Source organism: Antedon bifida, chromosome 3, assembly GCF_963402885.1.
Source record: "Antedon bifida chromosome 3, ecAntBifi1.1, whole genome shotgun sequence".
Taxonomy (NCBI): domain Eukaryota; kingdom Metazoa; phylum Echinodermata; class Crinoidea; order Comatulida; family Antedonidae; genus Antedon; species Antedon bifida.
Genome location: NC_136228.1, coordinates 6,849,590 through 6,870,600, shown reverse-complemented (window position 1 = coordinate 6,870,600; position 21,011 = coordinate 6,849,590). Strand labels below are relative to the sequence as shown.

General features: G+C 32.9%; 1 protein-coding gene across 1 annotated transcript in view; it reads left to right on the top strand.

Moving 5' to 3' along the window:
* LOC144838795 (uncharacterized) overlaps window positions 1-21,011 on the top strand; it is a 58,763-nt gene that overhangs the window by 22,773 nt on the left and 14,979 nt on the right. Inside the window, exons 2-31 of the mRNA XM_078694284.1 lie at window positions 564-689; window positions 811-933; window positions 1,352-1,534; window positions 2,075-2,257; window positions 2,847-2,975; window positions 3,421-3,543; window positions 4,244-4,383; window positions 4,693-4,857; window positions 5,155-5,322; window positions 5,575-6,091; window positions 6,621-6,812; window positions 7,686-7,805; window positions 8,701-8,909; window positions 9,166-9,253; window positions 9,630-9,821; window positions 10,324-10,437; window positions 11,149-11,406; window positions 12,022-12,210; window positions 12,833-13,014; window positions 14,171-14,351; window positions 14,969-15,115; window positions 15,621-15,743; window positions 16,279-16,401; window positions 16,790-17,035; window positions 17,405-17,533; window positions 18,234-18,362; window positions 18,724-18,846; window positions 19,155-19,283; window positions 19,717-19,842; window positions 20,385-20,498. Of these exons, the coding sequence (XP_078550410.1) occupies window positions 564-689; window positions 811-933; window positions 1,352-1,534; window positions 2,075-2,257; window positions 2,847-2,975; window positions 3,421-3,543; window positions 4,244-4,383; window positions 4,693-4,857; window positions 5,155-5,322; window positions 5,575-6,091; window positions 6,621-6,812; window positions 7,686-7,805; window positions 8,701-8,909; window positions 9,166-9,253; window positions 9,630-9,821; window positions 10,324-10,437; window positions 11,149-11,406; window positions 12,022-12,210; window positions 12,833-13,014; window positions 14,171-14,351; window positions 14,969-15,115; window positions 15,621-15,743; window positions 16,279-16,401; window positions 16,790-17,035; window positions 17,405-17,533; window positions 18,234-18,362; window positions 18,724-18,846; window positions 19,155-19,283; window positions 19,717-19,842; window positions 20,385-20,498 (4,971 nt within the window). The remainder of the gene's footprint in view (window positions 1-563; window positions 690-810; window positions 934-1,351; window positions 1,535-2,074; window positions 2,258-2,846; window positions 2,976-3,420; window positions 3,544-4,243; window positions 4,384-4,692; window positions 4,858-5,154; window positions 5,323-5,574; window positions 6,092-6,620; window positions 6,813-7,685; window positions 7,806-8,700; window positions 8,910-9,165; window positions 9,254-9,629; window positions 9,822-10,323; window positions 10,438-11,148; window positions 11,407-12,021; window positions 12,211-12,832; window positions 13,015-14,170; window positions 14,352-14,968; window positions 15,116-15,620; window positions 15,744-16,278; window positions 16,402-16,789; window positions 17,036-17,404; window positions 17,534-18,233; window positions 18,363-18,723; window positions 18,847-19,154; window positions 19,284-19,716; window positions 19,843-20,384; window positions 20,499-21,011) is intronic.

The following is a 21,011-nucleotide window of genomic DNA, read 5'->3' as shown; positions in this document are numbered from 1 at the left end:
TAATTCATTAGAGTTAATAAATATATTTGAAATATTATTTTTGAAGTGTTAACCACAGTACCTGTGACTACGGAAGCATCAACTACTTAATGTTGTATTGCTATGTTGTATTGTAACTGAACCAATAGTAGAGCCATTTTACTCCAAAGTACTAAGTCGTGCCCATTTCAGAACCATCAACAAACACTGTCGATGAGGGAAGATTCTAACCATTTACTACAAAGGCATCCCAAACCTAAACAACTGAGCCAACGTGCTACTAAACCAATCTGCTACCGAACTCAACTATCAAAGAACCACCAAACCATCAAACATGGTATCATATATTACCAAACCACCCAAACCTATTTAATTTGTCTTCAACCTCAGCAAAAGCTACTTGTACAATTTATATGCAATTTCATATCATATATAAGATACAATTTGTTTGTTTTTTTCATCTAATTTAGCTATAGCGATTTTTGTATTTGTCTTTATATTTATTCTTTAGAGTTTTTAATTTCATAGTCATTCTTTGAAGGAATCTAGAACTTTTTTAACTATCATATGTTTTTTATGTACAGTTATTAATCCGTGTCCTAACACGTTTCAAGCATGCCCTGGAACAACTAATTGTATACCTGAAGATGCTTTCTGTGACAGGGTTCAAGACTGTGTTGATTATTTAGATGAAAATGAAGCTGCATGTGGTAAGTTGTATATGGTCTTTTGCATTAATTTTGTGGTTTTATATTGCAAAACAAAATAATGAAAACAAAAATTGTAGGACTACAAAAAACATTTGCTGAAGTTTTTTTTTCTTCTTCTTAGGTCCTTGCAATACAACTGAACTTCGATGTGATAATGCTTTGTGTATAGATAAAAGTCTCTTCTGTGATGACAATATTAATGATTGTCCTGATAACTATGATGAGACCGCCACAATTTGCGATGGTAAGAGGATTTTAAGAGCATGTGGTGTTTCACTTTAATGTCCTATATAATACTTTAAATAATGAAATTGATAAAGTATAAAGTAATAAATACATTCACTGGACAGTGTCCCCTTAATAGGGTTGTCCCAAAGGAGTGATTCAACTGTTAATATCAGTATAATCTCTTATAATATATATTAATAGATAATGTTTAAGTATGAACCAGGTCATGTAGGCAAAGGTTTTCGATGCAAAGCAGAGCAGACTACAATTAAATATCAAAGACACTAGTTATAACTTGGACATTTTAATCCATCTACAGGCTGTTTCATGAGGAGTACCACATACAGTATAATAATAATAATATTAATAATAATAATTTCTTCAATTTGTCGGCCAATCAGTATATAACATGTTTAATAACTTCATTACAATAGGAAGCTGTGCTGCACCTCAAACACTAGCGTTTGGTAATCTGCTGAGCCCATCGGTTCAACGCTCTCGGTACCTTGAGAACCAGGTGTTCATTTACGAGTGCTATAGTGGGCGTACTTTAGAAGGAAACAGCACTCTTATATGTCAAGATGGAACTATACAGGGAATATTCCCAAGCTGTTTATGTAGGTTATAAAGTCAATGTATGGCATTTCAGTTTTATTCAATAACAATATTGCAGCCAAGCACTGAATTAGATGATTATTACAAATATAAACAATTAAATTGTAAATACATTAAAAAAGTGGTAAAGTTCATGTACACATCACTAAATTGTTTGCAAATAAGGAATTAACTATAATTATTTGTTTAAAATTTATTTCAATTTGTATTTATTTCCATAATACATTATTTTCATAAAAAATAAGCTTTTTCACTACAGTAACTCTCATTAAAAGGTGCGTATGGTAAAGTAAAACATAGGACCATTATATTGTATAGGGTTGTTTTACATAAGAGTTAAAAAAAGAGAGACAAACAGAATGCAAATAGGTGATTATCATTGAACTGCAAAACCTAATAGTGACAATTGTAGTCATATTTACAATTTCTAGTAAAATTAAGACTTGGAATGTACATTTAAACAAAATGGCCTGTAGAGAAGCGAAATCTGATTTTAACAGTATATTAATCTTATTTTGGAATTTATTCTTTTTAAAAATTAGTGAATTGTGACAAGCCAGCTAATTTTGAGAATGGTAAATGGATTGCACAAAGTGTAATTATTGCTAATGGTGATTTTATTGAACCTGTATGTGATACTGGATATATGCTTGATCCACCCACCCCAACAGAGGTTCAATGTCTGTCTGGAATATTTTCCCCTGCTGCTACAAAACGTTGCCAAGGTACGTGATTTTTCTGTTTTTCTTTCAGCGCTTTGGCACAATCTTTTGAACAACATTAACATATCTATATCCTGCTTTATGAAAGTTCTACAAATCTTTATAGTAGTATAGGCTACATTAATTGGATAAATTGGATTGTGCACCCTCTCACAGGCAGCTGATAGGCAGTATGCAACACCTGATCCTGACAAATATACGAATACACAAATCATTCTATTGAAATTTTTTAAATCATAAAGTGAAGGTTAACAATCATAAAATAACAAACAGAAGCAAAAAGTAGATTACATACACAAACACTAATGAATTAAAATAATACTTAATCGTTTAAGCAGAATTAATTAGGTAGAAAAATAATATTTTATGTTATAATAAGAGAATTTTTTATATACAATTATTAAGATATTTACAAATTTAAGCCTAAAAAATACCTAAATTGCAAAATTTTTAATCTTGTATTCTTACGACTTTCATTATCTAGGGCAGATGATTTAGGATACATGTACAGTAAGTATAGATAACTATGTACAGAAGTATTACATGTTTATTCTATTTACCCTAATTTTAAAATATTGGTGTTTTTTTTTAGATGTCAATGAGTGCCTTGCTGATACGTTCACATGTCCAGATCGTTCTACATGCTCAAATACAGTTGGCAGCTACATTTGCAACTGTAACACTGGTTTCATACTAAATGTAACCAGTGAAATGTGTGAAGGTACCAAAATATAGATAAAAATAATAATATACAAATAATGAATGTTTTTGAGTTGGATGATGAAAATATTTCATGAGTTGAGTTATGTTTTCATGCATGTGTGTTTGTTTGTTTCTTTCGATATTTTTTAGTTAGCAAGATTACTCAAAAAGTTATTGCCCGATTTTAATAAGATTTTAAAGGATGGTTTCATAGCTGTATCGGAACACGTCATTACATTTTTATATGCCTAGGTCAAATATCAAGTTGACCACATGAATGAACAGTTTGACCTTAGGATGAGAAAAGGCTTCACTCTTTTATTATTGTTTATTTTTATTTATTCACTAAATTTAATACCGGTTATAAACAGTTATGCTGATTACCAGTGTGGTAGACTTATTCAATATTATCTATTATATTTACACTTTTTACTTACTTAATACATTTTTTTTTATACACCTAGACATTGACGAGTGTGAAGAACTAACGTTTGACTGTTTTGATAACAGTTATTGTGAAAATACAGAAGGGTCTTACGATTGTATATGTATCGACGGATATGAGGGTGATGGCACGTTTTGTGCAGGCAAGTATTCTATTACCTCATTACAATTTATGTACATGATGCGGTGAGCACAATGATATTGCAGCGAACGCAATGATATTGCAGTGAGCACAATGAAATTGCGGCAAGCACAATGATATTGCGGCGAACACAATGATATTGAGGTGAGCACAATGTTATTGCAGCGAACACAATGATATTGCGGCAAGCACAATGATATTGCAGCGAACACATGATATTGCGGCAAGCACAATGATATCGCTGTGAGCATAATGATATTGAGGCGAGCACAATGATATTGCAGCAAACACCATGATATTGCGGCGAGCAAAATGAAATTGCGACGAACACAATGATATTTGCGAAAAGCACAATGATATCGATGTGAGCACAATGATATCACGGCGAGCACAATGATGCCACGATGAGCACAATGATATTTGCAACGAGCGCAATGATATCAAGGTGAGCACAATGATATTGCGGCGAGCACAATGATGTCGCTGTGAGCACAATGATATTGCGACAAACACAATGGTATTGCAGTGAGGACAATGATATTGCGGCGAGCACAATGATATTGCAGCATGCACAATGGATTGCAGTGAGAAAAGTGATATTGAAGCGATCACAATATGGTATTGCAGCGTGCACAATGGTATTACAGTGAGCACAATGGTATTGCAGCGACTGTACTCATCAATACATATTTTTTCTTTAGAAATTTTATACTATCCAAGTGGGATCGATAATGGTGATGAAGAATTGCTCTCCGTAGGACCACTGGGAGAATTAGTGTCCAGAAATTTTAATCCTCAGTTTGGCTTTCCTTATGGCCTGAATTTCCTACCGATTGTTTATGTAAGTTAAAGATAGAAATAAAGGAACATGTCAAAATTATCATACTGCAGTCACTGCAGTAACCACATTTGTTTATTCTGTAACCTGTTAAGGCAATTATTTAGCAACTTTTTTTTGTGGGAGGAATCGTACACACGGTTTACTGCATGTTATATTAAACAAAATAAAGCAGATATGTTTTTAAAAACAACTCCACTCGATTTATTTTATGTAGAGCAGCTTCTGTATTATGTTTGTCTTGAATAGGATTGAATTCACTTTTCTATCCTTAAACAATTACCTAAATATTATACAAAACCAATTTTTCAGTTCACAGAAAATGGAATATTTGTGCTAGTAAATGATGATGAGGAAAAGATGAGTTATCCAAGACCCTCATCTACTCAGTTTCAAAGTTTTGACCTGAGAAACATAATTTCTGTTTTTTGGACAGATGGAGACCTGAGTAGTGACATTGGAAACGTTTTCTTTCGGGTATGATGATTATTTCTTATTTATATATGTCACACCACTTTCAGAGAAAGAGTAAAGAAGTTACAGTAGTTAACAGTAACAGTACATCAGTGTAATGGCAAAACATCTTAAGTCCCAAATGCAAAACTAGAATACTGAGATAAAAACTAACAAGAGGAAGACTTAGTAGTGTCTTTGCTTAATCTTGGTTCGCACAATGTGTTGCAAGTGAGTTGATCAATGGCCAAGCAACAGTTCGAATAATTTATTCCTTGTGATTGGTCAAATTTCCTCCATTGTTGCCTTTATTATCAACAGGAATACACAACTGACACGACAGAAGAGATGACTTTCATTGAAATTGTAAAGCAAAGACTAATAGATCTGTATCAAGGTGATGTCCCATCAACCTTTTCTCCAACCTGGGTATTAAAAGTCACATGGGTAAACATACCTCAAAGACCAGTTAGTACCAGTAATGATCATGTAAGTATTAATTCTTTTAGTTTTAATATTGTCAAACATTCTGAATGTTACCTTTAACATACCTGGTTGGTCCGTGGCCAGATTATAATTGTTATGTCCTGGCATTGAGTAAATTGGGTCTTCGTCAATGGTATTATTGGTCCAAACATTGATTTTAAGCACTTTGAGACATTACTAAATTGTGCCATATATGATGTTGATTATCTTATTAGCATATAATATATCATTTTGTTGCATCATTTCTTTTTATAGCGAAATACCTTCCAGGCTATTCTTTTGACCGATGGTCTATATAGTTTTGCCATGTTCTTCTTTGAAGAGAGACAGATGAGATGGGACAGAGCACTAGAGACACCTGCAGATGCTATCATTGGCTATAACATTCCTTTCTTTGAAACCGTTGACTTCCAAACACAGGCTCCTCTTTCCAGCAATCCTTATAGACCTGATGAGGTCAATGGTAATACTGAAAGAAAGGGCCAATATGCTGTCCGATTAGAAGCAAATACAGATGACACTGTAAACCCAAGGAAGCGTTGTATAACCTGGTATGAAGAGGATAAGGCGTCAAACTATGTTTACCCCGGAAATCAAGGAACGTGTCCCTGTGGACTTCTACTGGCCGCGTTAGATGGCAGATATCGATTTGTTTCTCAAATATCACTGAATCCTTTTGGCCGTGGTAGAGGAACTGATATAAACTTCCTATTGGGAAGCAGAGGAATCTCTTCTGGACTGTTTTCACTTGTTGTGGCTCTTCTAAATAATGGTAAGATGTATACTATTATACTACTACTGTATATTATTACCTCCTATACTACTATACAATCTGAACAATATGTGCCAAGAAGCTGGAATGTCAGGACATAAGTTCTAGTGTCAGACCCACAGATTTTATCAACCTTATGAAACATTATTCTACTGCAGTTACTGCAGTAACTACAGGTTTTTCTGCAATAACGGATGATTTTAGTTGGTTTCAATGTTACAATACGCTACAATAAACAATGAGTTACTCCTAAAACAAAGAAGAGGAAATAAAGTGTACAGTAATTACTGCAGTAGTTAATAATGCATCTTGATTATATTATCATTTCACATTGATTTTTTGTCTTCAATACCATATAGGTAAAATGAATTACTAAACTATGTACAGAACAGAAGGGGTAAATCAAATAAATAAATATAAATTTACAGCAAATTTTAAAATAAATAGGAGAATGAAATTTGTTTTAAGAGTTGCAGTAGGTGCATTAGAATTTCTTCTTGTATTTCAATTATAATTTATTTTATTTCAGCATTGGACAGTTATATCTGTCTACAAAGCTCAACTTTCAACCGTGACCTGTCTGGGACTGAATGTTGTTATAGGTTGAATGGATTTTCCCTGATAGAAGGTTATCAAGGACTTGGGTTTACAAGCTATGCATTCCGCTACGGTTACACATTTGGAAGATTCTTTTTTATAAATCAGTACATCGATCATGTGGGTAAGACATTACAATAGATTTTCGTTTCATAGGTTATGGTTATTTAAAGACACTTTCCTACATGTTTAATTTAACGTCACAACCTGTGAAAATTGTAAAAATGAAAACTATATACAAGAAACTTTATTTGTCTCTTTGTAAAAATACAATGAAATGTTGACAGCAATTCCAATTAAAAATACATAAACTTTGAGATATATTTCATTAATTGTAAACCAGTAAATTAACTTACATTGCAAGACAGTTTCGTCAAGCTGTCAGTAGACTTCAACAATTGCATGCTATGATGACTCCTTTCCAACCACAGGAAAATGTTTTCACTCTACAGAAATAAAAAAACACTGTTAAAAGACAGTTAAAATTATAAGGTTACAAATTACATTCTACAGACACCGGTGTTTAAACAAAATAGAGTTTTTTCTTGGACTTTAAATCATTAAAAAAAAGACTAAGAAAAAATAAGTAAAATCTTATAATGTAAGCAGCCTGCTACAATGCCAGCATGGATCGTGGACAGATTAATATCTTCGTTTTGCTTCTGTGATACACACCACTGTTCTTGGTTGTGTGAGAGTAACCAACTTGAATGATCTGGTTTAATGTTTTTAAAGTGATATATGCATTATTTTTACAAAACGTCAAAAACTGCAGAAATAGTGTCTAAAACTCTGTCTACACTATCAAACTAGTGACAAAACTGTGACATGCCCAAATATGGCAGTGATATGACATCATCATGTCCATATATAGGCAGCACATCACATTTTTTGTCACATTAAGTTTGATAGTGTAGACAGAGCTTAAGAGAAAGTAATTTTGAACAGAGACTAGTGGTTTTACTATGATTTTACTGCACTATACATTTTATTTCAGAAAATGATATTATGCCTCAATACTACTGTTGCTATGAATCAAGAGATAATGATCTATGTGGATTGTATTTTGAACGAAGACCAGCAGTCACCTGTGAAAACTATATTCCTCCATTCCTTGGTAAGTAGTTTCTGATTTGTCCAGCCTACAATCTCCACAATAATATGTTTTCAGTTGTCACCTGGTCCTAGAAACCACCAAACTATGTTGAGGAATAAAGCGAGGAAGCAGGCAGAGACCTGAGGCCCCTGGTTTAGGAAATCTAAGTGGCCCTCCAAGTTCCAACGCTTTTTTTCTCTGGGCCCCATCGAGGCCCCTGGGTTTAGCCAGTGAGTGCTCTCACTCAAGATACTGACAATGAGATACTACGAACAATAAACAACGTCGATACTGTAGATAGATAGAGAAGATGGAGTAGTTGGAGTGTTTTTATGCTAGATATGCTTTAATATCTATATTTGGGTAAAATTGAGAGATAACTGTTTCCGTTGTTTAGATGAGTCTTGGGAAGTACCTACAGCAAAAATAAATTCTGTTCTAATTTTGTTTAGGTCAAACAGTAGTTTGACTGGGCTAATGATTACACATGTTTATAATAAAGAACAGTATAGTTACAAACAAGATTAGTAAAGCATCATTCACTAAACACATGACATAACAACACATACTCTATAACACTTACTTACTTGTTTACTTGTTTCCGGAGCTCAGCTTAGCTGGGTCCGGAGTCGAGGCTAGGCTATGCCTATAAGCCCCTCTTAATAATTACATCAACTCTTGAATATGGCGCAAATTTTAGAGGGTGGTTGGACCATGCCCGTTCAAGACCTGACTTAAATTGATTGATTGATCTTGAAGATACTACATCCTCCGATAACGAATTCCATAGTATAATAGCTTTTCGACCAAACGAGTCCCTCATCCAATTTGTGCGTGAGAACTTAAATTTTAATTAAGGGATCATTATAGAGGGCGTATGTATGAATTACTCATCAAACAACACTCTTTATTGCAGCTTGGTTGTTCGGTGATCCACATATAACAACCCTCGATGGACTACAATACACGTTTAATGGTAAAGGAGAGTTTCTTTGCGTCGATGTTGCCGATGGAATGTTCCAATTGCAATGCAGAATGTCTGGTGTTATCTCAGACCCAAATACCCAAGCTACAATATTCAGTGCCTTTGTTGGTTCACACACTGGTGGAGAAAGTAACACCTTCGTAAGTAAAACCAACTTGTTTCTTAGCATCTTCTGACTACATTTTAAAAGGCCTTTATAATAATGTTAGAATCTTTGTTAACAGTAATAATAAGTTTATAACATGATCATTTTAATATAAGTGTTTTACATTATTAAGTATTATAATTTTTTTATAATTAATTGATTTTAAATACTTCTTTTGAAATCAACTTTATTATATTAGTTACAAAGTATTTTGAAGAACATAAATCAATTTATATATGATTAATTTCAAGGTACAATTTACGCTGAATGCTGATGGAACAGACATTGAATTGTTGGTGAATGGCACAATTCAACTTACAATTGACGATATTAGAGACGGTAATTTTTTTAAGTATTTTTAATTTGTTTTCATAAGTATTTTTAAATTGTTTTTATAAGTATTTTTAATTTGTTTTCATAAGTATTTTTAATTTGTTTTTATAAGTATTTTTAATTTGTTTTATATGTATTTTTTGGGGTATTTTAAATTGTTTAGATATAATATCTTGGCAAGGATTAACATTTTCTTATATTGTTTAAAACATGATGATTAAAATGAATTATGTCTCTTTCTCTCTCCTGAAAACTCGCCTAATTCAATAGTTATTTTTTTTAAAGAGCTCTTCATAAATGTTATTATTGATATTGATATTATTATTATTGTTATTATTATTCTTGTTATTATTATTCTTATTATTATGTCTAATTTATTTAGGTTACACACCTTCAGAAGATCCAGGATTCTCTATTTCTTATAGTGAAGAGAAAGTAGGTTTGGTGGCTGTAAACCGTACTTACGCTACATGGAGCACAGACTTATCTTTTGGAGTGGCAGTTAATCAACAGATGCTGGATATCGTATTTAATTTTGATGAAAAATACAGAACCCAAACATCAGGATTGTTTGGTAAGGAAAACAGTTTAAACTATTAATTTAAATAATTGTTTTATCTTATGTTGATATAAAGTTTGCTGTACACCATATATATATAGTTCTGAAAGGAACGTTTCGATCGATATACTTTGATCGTCTTTAGGAAACTGGGACTATAAGTGAAATTGGATGGGACTGGTGTGAAAGCTAGAAACAATAGCAAGGTTCACTGGGGAGGGTGTTTTTTTTATTTGACCATAAACAAAGTCTTATTGTAATTCTTTGGGAGTGGAGTTGTAATTTTGTCCTTAGAAGAAATCCTGACATGTGACGGGACCCAGGACCCTTGGAGTGGTAGCCAAGCATCATAACCACCAAGTCACAACTCCACTCCTATGTGTATTAAGCGCTGACCAACGTTCATTCACATTCAGTATCAAGCAGTAAATACATTCACAAGGCTTCATTGTAAAACACATTACTTACAAATTTATAATATTGTATGTGCACCACTGTTTTTTTTTTTATTTTTCAGGTGTTTGGAATGGTCTACTAAGTGATGAAGTCTGTACACGCTATGGCAACGATTGTCTTAATGCAACCAACAGAAATTTGACAGAGTCAGAGATATTTGGTTACGCCATAACTTGTAAGTTTACTGAACATTAATAATCTGTGATTCACAACAAAGTTTTTGTTGTCTTTCTTTTACTTTATATTGCCTCGATATAGTATACAAATATTAACTGTGCTGAGGGGCATGGTTCAAAATATAGTCATTAATGATCTGGAGACTAAAGGTAAAGGTAAAGGTAAAGGTATTTATATTTGTCCTCAAGCTTAACTGGAAACTGAGGAAATTCGGATTAGGCCCTCCACGGACCCACGGCAGCCAGCAGTGCAGCGCCTACCAGATCAGCACACCGGGAGACGATCCCCTTCTCTTTTCGAATAGTGTACCAAGTTCTTTAAGTTCTGTTAAGTACACGGCTTTACATCCCATCCGAAGGATGAGGCAATGAGAGTAAAGCATCTTGCCTAAGGATGCAATTAGTTTGGTACAGATAACCTCGAACCCATGCCTATCACATGCTAGTCCGATATTACCATTACACCATCACTCTCCAGTATATACAGCACCCGCCGCGATTTCTAGACGGTCCCCCATGCAGAACGCAACCGGGCCCAACGTTGCTTAACTTCGGTGATCTGACGAGAACCGGTGTTTCAACTTAGTATGGTCTGTTTAACCTTTTTATTTAAAGTTAATGACTTTATAAATACTACAAAGTTTATTGTTCATTTTTGTGTTGTCAATACATCATTAATTTAAAGTTAATAAATGTGAATATTTTCCCAGGGAATATAACAGAAGACGAGTCCGCATTTGTTTATCCGGATGGACAAAGTTTTTCAGATTTCAACGATCCTGATTTTCAACCAGTATTTTTAGATGTTTTACAAGATGTTGCAGACCCCACCTTTCTGCAGCAAGCAGAAGACACGTGTGAGGGCAATAAGGAATGTTTGTTTGATGCCTTAGCAACGCAAAATCTTGAAATTGGTATGAGCACTAGAAATACTGAAGAAACCAATCTACAGGATCAAACCACATTAGGTATATATATTTTTTTTTTGGGTGACTTCGTTTTCAAAGTTTCAAACATTTAGAATATTTTACCATATATATAATATTTTTTTTTTTAAGTTTGGAAAAAAAATGAAATATGATAAAATCATCTACTTTCTCCAATCAAACAATCCTAAACTTTGAAAATATAAGAATAATAAATAAGAATAAATAATAATTTATTTACTATGTATGTATTTTGTTACTATTATTTATGTGAAGTCATTTCTAAACTTGAATTTAAATGTTTATATCTTTACCGTTACATATAAATCCAAAGGCAAATTACTGAAAAAATGACAATGCTGTAGGTATCAGTGGCTGGATGTCAATGGAGATACAAAAAAAAAAAAGCCAATAACTAAATCAAAACAATAAAGTAAAACAGCCAGAAAAGTTAGCAGAGCTTTCGGGCAACACTAGCCCTTCATCAGTCTATTACATAAATATATAAACAAACTTACCTTATGTAATATTTAAATAGTCAAAATAATGTTGATTGATAAATATATTTTGTTTGATGATGATGATGATGATGAATAAAAGTGATATTGGTGCATATGTACAGTATGATGATGATTATGTATGATTTTTTTTATTCAGAAAATATACCACCAGTATTAAATTCTGTCGACGACATGAGCAGTTATTCAGTTCTCCAGAACAATTACCAGCTGTATGTATTATTAAACCGAACGGTGCGACTACAGGTTTCTGCAAGCGATGAAAATGATGATATTTTGACGTACTCAACACAAATGGAATACCCTGAAATTCAGATTGATAACTCAAGTAATATATATATATATATATCAATATTATACTTATATATACTTTTATATACTTATGCTTAGATATACTTCTATCTATAATATTAATATCATCAATAATTGTTAATTACTTATAAACAGTATACTTAATCCAAAGCCAAATTATTGAAAAAAATAACAATTCTGTGGGTATCAGTGGCTGGATGTCAATGGATACAAAAAAAAATAAGCACTGAAAAAAATGACAATGATATGGGTATCAGTGGCTGGATCTTAATATTATTAGTGGAGGATCCAGGATTTTTAAATTGGTGGCCCATGCTTAAAACCTTGAGCTTAATATGATGGCTTTCTATCTTTTGTAATATAATAATTTACGAATTATTTACCTGACAAATTGTCAGACAACAGGTTTTTGGAATTTTGTCTTTTATAACTGAATTTTTTTTTTTTTTTTTGCGTAAGGCCACAATGGAAATAAGTTGACCATTGGTTACTATTTTGTGCTACCCTGAATTCAGTCCTGTACTGTTTTTTAATGTTATTTTGTTTTGAATTCGAATAAAGAAATGAAATGAAATAAGTGAATAACTTGATAAAAACTTTTATTTAAATTTATAATCTATTTGTTGTTGTTTAACCAGCTGGATTGTTTACCTGGACACCAACTACTGTTGATAATGTAAACATCACGATTGAAGTCAGTGATGGCGCACAAAGCGTCATCATCACAATGGAAGTGTACCTGTGTGGCTGCGTTAACGGCGGACAATGTGATTTTACCAATCTAGTCGAGGGATCTGATATCAATAATGAAAAGTTTGCGGTATGATATATTATATTTTGGCATATTACAAAAGAACATTGATACACTTCTGTTCTATATATATTCAGTAATCATTGTAATCTTTATTGTAACATTCGAAAAGTATAAAAGACCCAACTGAAGACTTTTCTTTGAAGATTTGACAGTTTCCTCTTTCCTTCAGTTTATGTACCGTGCATGGAGAGCCTGCATGTAAAGAATAAACAATTATTATATTTTTATAACACACCTGATTATATTCCTGTAATTTGATTAGTTAATTATTCACACTTTGAAAAGTTATTGTTTTTTTATTATTGTATCTATTTTTATGTTAAGACGAAATGAAATGAATATCTCATTTTATGAAAGATTGAGTGCTCTGCTTTGCCTTGTTAAATATAATAATTTTTCAACTCATGAAATATTCTCCAATACACCTTGTAAACATTCATTATTTGTAAAATGTATACATCACTCTTCTACTGATGAATTTGAGCTTCCATTTATTTCATTATCATACATACAGTGATTTATATTTATAAATCCAAAGGCAAATTACTGAAAAAATGACAATGCTGTGGGTATCAGTGGCTGGATCTCAATGGAGATACAAATAAAATAAGCACTGAAAAAATGACAATGCTGTGGGTATCAGTGGCTGGATCTCAATGGAGATACAAATAAAATAAGCACTGAAAAAATGACAATGCTGTGGGTATCAGTGGCTGGATCTCAATGGAGATACAAATAAAATAAGCACTGAAAAAATGACAATGCTGTGGGTATCAGTGGCTGGATCTCAATGGAGATACAAATAAAATAAGCACTGAAAAAATGACAATGCTGTGGGTATCAGTGGCTGGATCTCAATGGAGATACAAATAAAATAAGCACTGAAAAAATGACAATGCTGTGGGTATCAGTGGCTGGATCTCAATGGAGATACAAAAAAAAAGCTAAAAGCTAAATCAAAACAATAAGTAAAACAGCCAGAAAAGTTAGCAGAGCTTTCGGGCAACACTAGCCCTTCATCAGTGCAAGTGATTTATATATATATATATATGTTTTGTTTGCTTTTGTCTGTTTTGTTTTGGCGTCCCTGACACAAGCATTTGCTTTGTTGGTGACGCAACCATTTTGGAAATAAATGTTAATGATTGATTGATTGATGCAGGTTGTGCAATGTATCTGTTCAGCTGCGTGGACAGGATTTGATTGTTCTATTGATTACGACGCATGTATGGATGAACCATGCCACCCTGGGGTCATTTGCCAGGACAACCTTGCTCCAGAAGTAAATGCAACATGTGCAGACTGCCCCAGCGGATTGCAGGGAGATGGCTTTAAGTGTTTCGGTATGTGTATATTTTTATATATAATATTCTAAAATATATATATATATATTATTTTTTATATAAAATTGAAATAAGGAAATATAGTTCATGCTGTTTTAGAAACTAAATATGTACACTGTGTCATGAGGAGTACCTCCCTCTATATAGATATTTCACTTTGAGTACAAGATTGATCTCCCAATATTTTTATACTCAAATCAAATCTTTATTTGTTCCATACAAAAATGTGTACATGGAAAAATTGTTTTCCTCGACAGAAATATGGTACATCAAACAAAACATCATACATTTACATTTTTGTAAATTACTATTTACAAAAAAAGATTAATTAAAACATACATAAGGTACAATTATTATTGTCTGCCAATGTTGCCAACTGTACAGTGGAGTTGTGTGGCTTGGTGGTTATGATGCTTGGCTACCAATCCAAGGGTCCTTTCATATATCAGGATTTTTTTCTAATCACAATTTACAACTCCACTCCCAAAGACTTGTAATAAGACTTTCTCTTCAGAAGGATTGTGAATGAATTCGCTTATGGTTATCCTTGGCAATTTGCCTAAATATATAAAACAAAACAACAACAAAATATTTTAATTACACATGTTTTTATATAGATTTTGATGAATGCGCAGCTGGTCAAGACCAGGTAGAGGGCGTCAACTTCTGTGAACATCCAGAACTTTGTGTAAACACTCTTCAAAGTTACACATGTAACTGCAGATCTGGGTTTGAACTTCATCCAAATCTAAAGGATTGTTTAGGTATCCACTTTGATCTTATTTATAACATTTATTTACAGCTCACTTAAGTATTAATGAAGACCTCTCCTGATATCTATCATTTCTATACTCTAGATAAAGAATGAGAATCCGTATGATTTTTATAACCAATTCATGTATTGTTTAATAAGTGAAATAATGAGTTGGTACCATATATTCTATTTTGCTTGCTGGAAAATAACCCATGTTTGTTATTTTTAATATTAATTTAGATTTTTAATAGAGACCCTTGATAGTTTGATATATTTTAGAAAATAGTTTGGACATATAAATGTTAATTATGTGTTAGAGAAAACATACTAATTTTGTTATATTATTTATATTTTATTTTTTTGTTTTGAGGAGTCTATTCACTACAAGCTATGCTTTTATTTAGACTCCTCAACTTTATATACGTTATTAGTAAATTGAAATAAAAAGTGAATGAATGTTTTACATACTTACTACTTGGCCATTTGACAACAATTAAGTGTGTTTCTTTCTGCAGACATAGACGAATGTGATAGACATACAGATAACTGTGATTCTAATGCCATGTGTGAGAATTTCGTTGGAAGCTTTAATTGTTCATGTAATGTTGGCTACAGTGGGGATGGTATATCTTGTGAAGGTATGACATTATATACATGTAAAATACTGAAGCCATCACAGTTTAATATCACCAAACATCAGAAAATGTTTAAAAAAATGTATTTATTTTAACGGAAGGAGTTCCTATTATTAGTAAGGTTATTAATCCAATAAATAAAAAATGAATAGATATATAACTATTTTGGGAGTTTTGGGTTGTTTTTTTCTCTGTTGACCAGAATCATGGAAATGTTAAGCAACTTCTTTAGCTAAACAGTTCTTATAAGTTTGCAATAATGTGAACATTGAATTTGGTGACGTCAGTGTCCAATTGAGGATGTGGAGGTAGTTTAATATCCACAACTTATAGATTGAGTCCAGACTTACAAAAGAATCAGTTGTAGGTCCCAAAAAAGTTTGGATTAATGCTAGATGATTTTATTCCGTTATTTCTATTGGTCGTATGCATGAAAGAGTGAAATTACACTGAAATTTCACACTTCCCTGGTTGTATGTCATTGGTTGTTAAAGTGCGTCAAAAATGATATGTACATAAAATGTATTTTAATATACAGATGTAAATGAATGCCAAACTGGAAGTTTTCCTTGTGACCTCAATGCAGATTGTAACAACGTTGTAGGTTCATTTTCTTGTGCTTGTCAAGATGGATTCTTAGGCAATGGAATGTCTTGTGACGGTAAGTGTTTTTTTTTTGTACTTTGAGTTGTGTCTTGGTGGTTATGATGCTTGGCTACCAAGGGTCGTGGTTCAAATCCTCTCGTATTTCAGTGACAAAATACAACTCCACTCCCAAAGACTTGTAATAAGACTTTTTTATGTGTTTTTCTTGTGAACGGGATTGCCATGACGAGGCAAAGATGTTTTAAATATAATTATTAAATATACTGTAAAATATGACTTTTCTGCTGGGGAATTGCGGTGAGTGGTGAAAATTGAAAATTTCAGACGAAGCAATTGCGCCTAGTCTGCCTCATACTTGCTACGGCCCTGGTATACATCTATAATAAAATATATTTTAAGAATGATAAACAAAGATATAATATAAATGATGTATTCATTTATAGATATTAATGAGTGTCTCCAAGGTTTGAGTAACTGCGATGAGAATGCAGATTGCGTCAATGTCGTCGGTTCGTTCATGTGCACATGTCAACAAGGTTATCAAGGCAATGGCACACATTGTTTTGATGTCAATGAATGTGTCAATGGCGACCAACAATGTAGCTCAAGGGCCACCTGTACCAATGTGGAAGGTAGCTACACATGTCAATGCAACTCAGGGGCTGAAGGAGATGGATTTACTTGTGTGGGTAAGTCAGGAAGTTATGTAGTCGGTAAAATTATTTCCACTGAAATGTGGAAGGTAGCACACGTGTCAATTCAACTCAGGGGCTGAAGGAGATAGATTTACTTGTGTGGGTAAGTCAGGAAATTATTTAGGAGCAACACTGAATCGTGGAAGGTACTGTAGCTACACGTGTCAATGCAACTCTGGATCAAAAGGAGTTTCAAAAGTCAGTAACGATATACTATCACCTGTTATTGTTCAAATTCCTTTTGTTGTGTTTGCTTCCTTGCGTTAAGTTCTAGTGAGAACCGAGACACTACATTTTCATCATAAGAAATAGAGTAAAATATTTCCCCACGAAATGATGTCATTGTTATTTCTCACTCCCTAGATATTGATGAATGTACAGTTGATATGAATATCTGTTCCGATATCGAGGAGTGTATTAATACCGACCCTGATTATTTCTGCCGGTGTATTCCTGGTTATGCAAGAGTGAATGACACTGCCATATGTACAAGTAAGTTTCATATAAGCGAAAGCTTTTTGTCAAACAAGTTGAGCAATGTAATTATTATAATTATTTTAGATTTTGACAATAAAGAGATTGTATTTATACTTCTCACTAACACTGTTAGTGAAGGATCAGGACCAACAGGTGGTAACCCCCTACTCGTCTCGAAAGATATACTAGGTTTTTTTAAAGTGCACATGAGCTATGTGTACACTGGACCTACGGTTTATAGTCCTTATCCGAGAAGACTCGTTCTACCACCAGAACCATGGAGCAAGTGAGCCTCGAACCCTTGCCGATGTTATGGCTACGTAATTACGGTTCCACTGTCTTAACTAACCGCTTGGCCACTCACTCACCGAATTTTGTATTGTAGATTTTCCTCAAATATTACTAATAGTAGTTATAAACTTATTGCTATAGTAATATGCACAAGGCGTAGTTGCTAGTAAAATGATCTTTATTGTTTGATGTTCAACGTACAAGTGATTCTAACTTAACTAAAAGTATTCTTAACTACTGGTATATATTGATTGTGGTTATATACAGGATACTGTAGTTATCACACAGGGTGCTAATTGCATACATGTGCTATGAGTACAGGTGATACTTAATAAATATCACATCTGTTTACAGTAGTGTCGACTCACTTACTTTACAATACCATACTTATTGCATTAAAAAAAATGTGTTTTTGTTTTTCAAGATGTCGACGAATGTGTTCCAGTGAATGGGATTTCCCCTTGTTCAAGCAGCGGTACTTGTAATGATATCATAGGATCCTATGAATGCGAATGTAATAGTGGTTACACGGGCAATGGTGTTACTTGTGACGGTAAGGCTGGAATTATGTATAATTATCGAAAATCAAGATTATAATTATACAGTACTATTTATTTGTGGAGAGCTTCTTACCTTTTATTCTTGTTACAACATTAGGTATTAATACTGCCACATTGATTATTGTTCTCGTGAACAGTTTGTTAAAATATACATCTCTCTCCTCTACAAGTACAATTACAAAAATTTACTGATAAATGATTAAACATTTATTGATTATATGATCCATATTTATTATGAAGATGAATTTCCTTTTTGTATTCACTTTTATATGAGAATTGCTAAGGTTACGTTTCTTTTAGTCTTAGTATGATTGGCGAATTGAGATAATGACAAATCTAATAATTACTTTCCAGATATTGATGAATGCAGTTTGGAAACAGATGGCTGTAGTCAAACCTGTGCCAATACCGCTGGATCGTTTACCTGTGGTTGCGACACTGGTTTCGAACTTCAGAATGACGCAGTATCTTGTAATCGTAAGTTTTAAAGTGTTCATTTTTTAAAACTTTTTTCGTACACACAGTTAACTATCTTGTACCATTTGACTGCAGGCCCAATTTTTTTGCAAAACTAAGACATTTAGAATAAAATACAAAATAACTTTATTGTCCAAAAGATGAAAATGACATTTCTTATGACTGGCAAACACTAAAAATGATATTATATGTTATTATTGTATTATAATCTCTCATTTGCGCATTCACTGATTCTAACACTACTGACAATAACGGCACATTGAATTGCATTATGTTTCCACATACTCATATTTTGTTTGTGATTTCAGCTCTAGCAGGAATGGAATGCACAGCTAACCCCTGTGATGCCTTCTCTCAGTGTATACTAGATAATTCTGGCGACCCAACTTGTATCTGCAACAATGGTTATGTTGCGGCAAGTGCAACCACTTGCCAGAGTATGTATTTTCAAGGATTCTATTTAAACCAACAAGATTACTTTTCATTGTATTCAACCAAAAATATATTACAGTTCATAAAGTATTTAACATTGATACAATTTCGTCTTAAGCCTATTCACCTCAGATAGACTTTCTTCATCAGTGCTTCTATAAATGGAGCACGAATGCTATTTCATGATAATTTAAGAAATTGTCTCTCGCACATCCTTACTAGGCTAAAGCTCTGTCTGCACTATCAAACTATTTTGACAAAAAAAGTGTGATGTGCCCAAATAATGGTTAGTGATATTCCCAATTATGGTAGTGATATGACATCATTATATGGGCACAATGATTTTGTCACATAAAGTTTGATAGTGTAGACAGAGCTTTAAATTCTTTTTAATAGCACAGATTTACTCACCTTAATTCTAATACATTTTTATTTTAGATATCGATGAATGTGCTAGTGATAATACTAACCAATGTGAAACCAATTGCATTGATAATGAAGGAAGCTTTGAGTGTTCTTGTAACGATGGCTATGAGTTGTCCACTGACGAACGAACGTGTCGAGGCAAGTGCTTTACTTGTTTCTATATTGTAAATAAGTCAGCGGTGTAAAGCCACTCTTGTGCTTTCCATAACAAAGCTTACGGTTTTTTTACTTATTTGATCTTCTCTCACACTTCTCTGATTAGCAAGTACAAGTATCTTATTTTTAATTAATTTGATTACCATATTTATTATTTCTTTAATACCTGCTTACTAAATTTGTACTGTTTGTATTTGAAGTGTGAACAATTAAAATAAAAGAAAGAATTATTCCACTGGTAGGATTTTAAACCCAAGGCAGCACTAAACGACAGTGACTGAAATGGACCAGAACAACCCTTAGTCTTTCCGAAATTTACACTGGGTTCTTTTACGTGCACATGAGCCAGATGTGTACACTGAACCTCCAGTTTTAGTCCTTATCTGAGATTTATCTTGCTTTCCCATGACTATCATTGATCAGTGCCATGAGCCTGTGCCGATATTATTACTTGGTTTGCAGACCCAGTCTTAATTGCTTTGCTTTCAAATGTATTTAATTTGTTTTGTATTGTTTATATTTAGACACTAATGAGTGCCTGAATAGCACTATTTGTGTGGCAAATGCTGAGTGTATTAATATGCCTGGGACTTTCATGTGCTCATGCCTGGATGGGTTTGCTGGAGAAATGTGTGACGGTAAGAAATACAAGCATTTTCCGCTATATATATTAAATTAAATTATCATTTTTAGGTTTATTAAATTCTAAAATTATTGAAGTTTGTCACTTCATTTTGTTTATTTATTCGTCCAGCATAATATATTCATTATACAAATGAATTTAAATTTGTAATCTGAGGTCTTGCACGTACAAATCTTCCTACATAGACCTACATTTTTATAACACTTTACATACTATTTTCATTGACTAATGGGATAAATACATCTATTTGTTAAAGGTGTATTGTTCCCCTGAAAAATAATTTTTACTGTTTTTGTTGTTGAATATGCCATTTTAATGTCACATAATAGTTATTCACATTCAAAAATTGGATCTAAACAAAATTTATTTACCTGAAAAAACTGTAATTTCAAGCAAAAAAAGGTCAAATTGGCTGCCAGCCAATGTATTTTTGGTGGAATTTAACCATTTATTATGTTATTTTTCTACGAAGTGTTTAAATAAAAATAACCTATTCAAAGTCTGATTA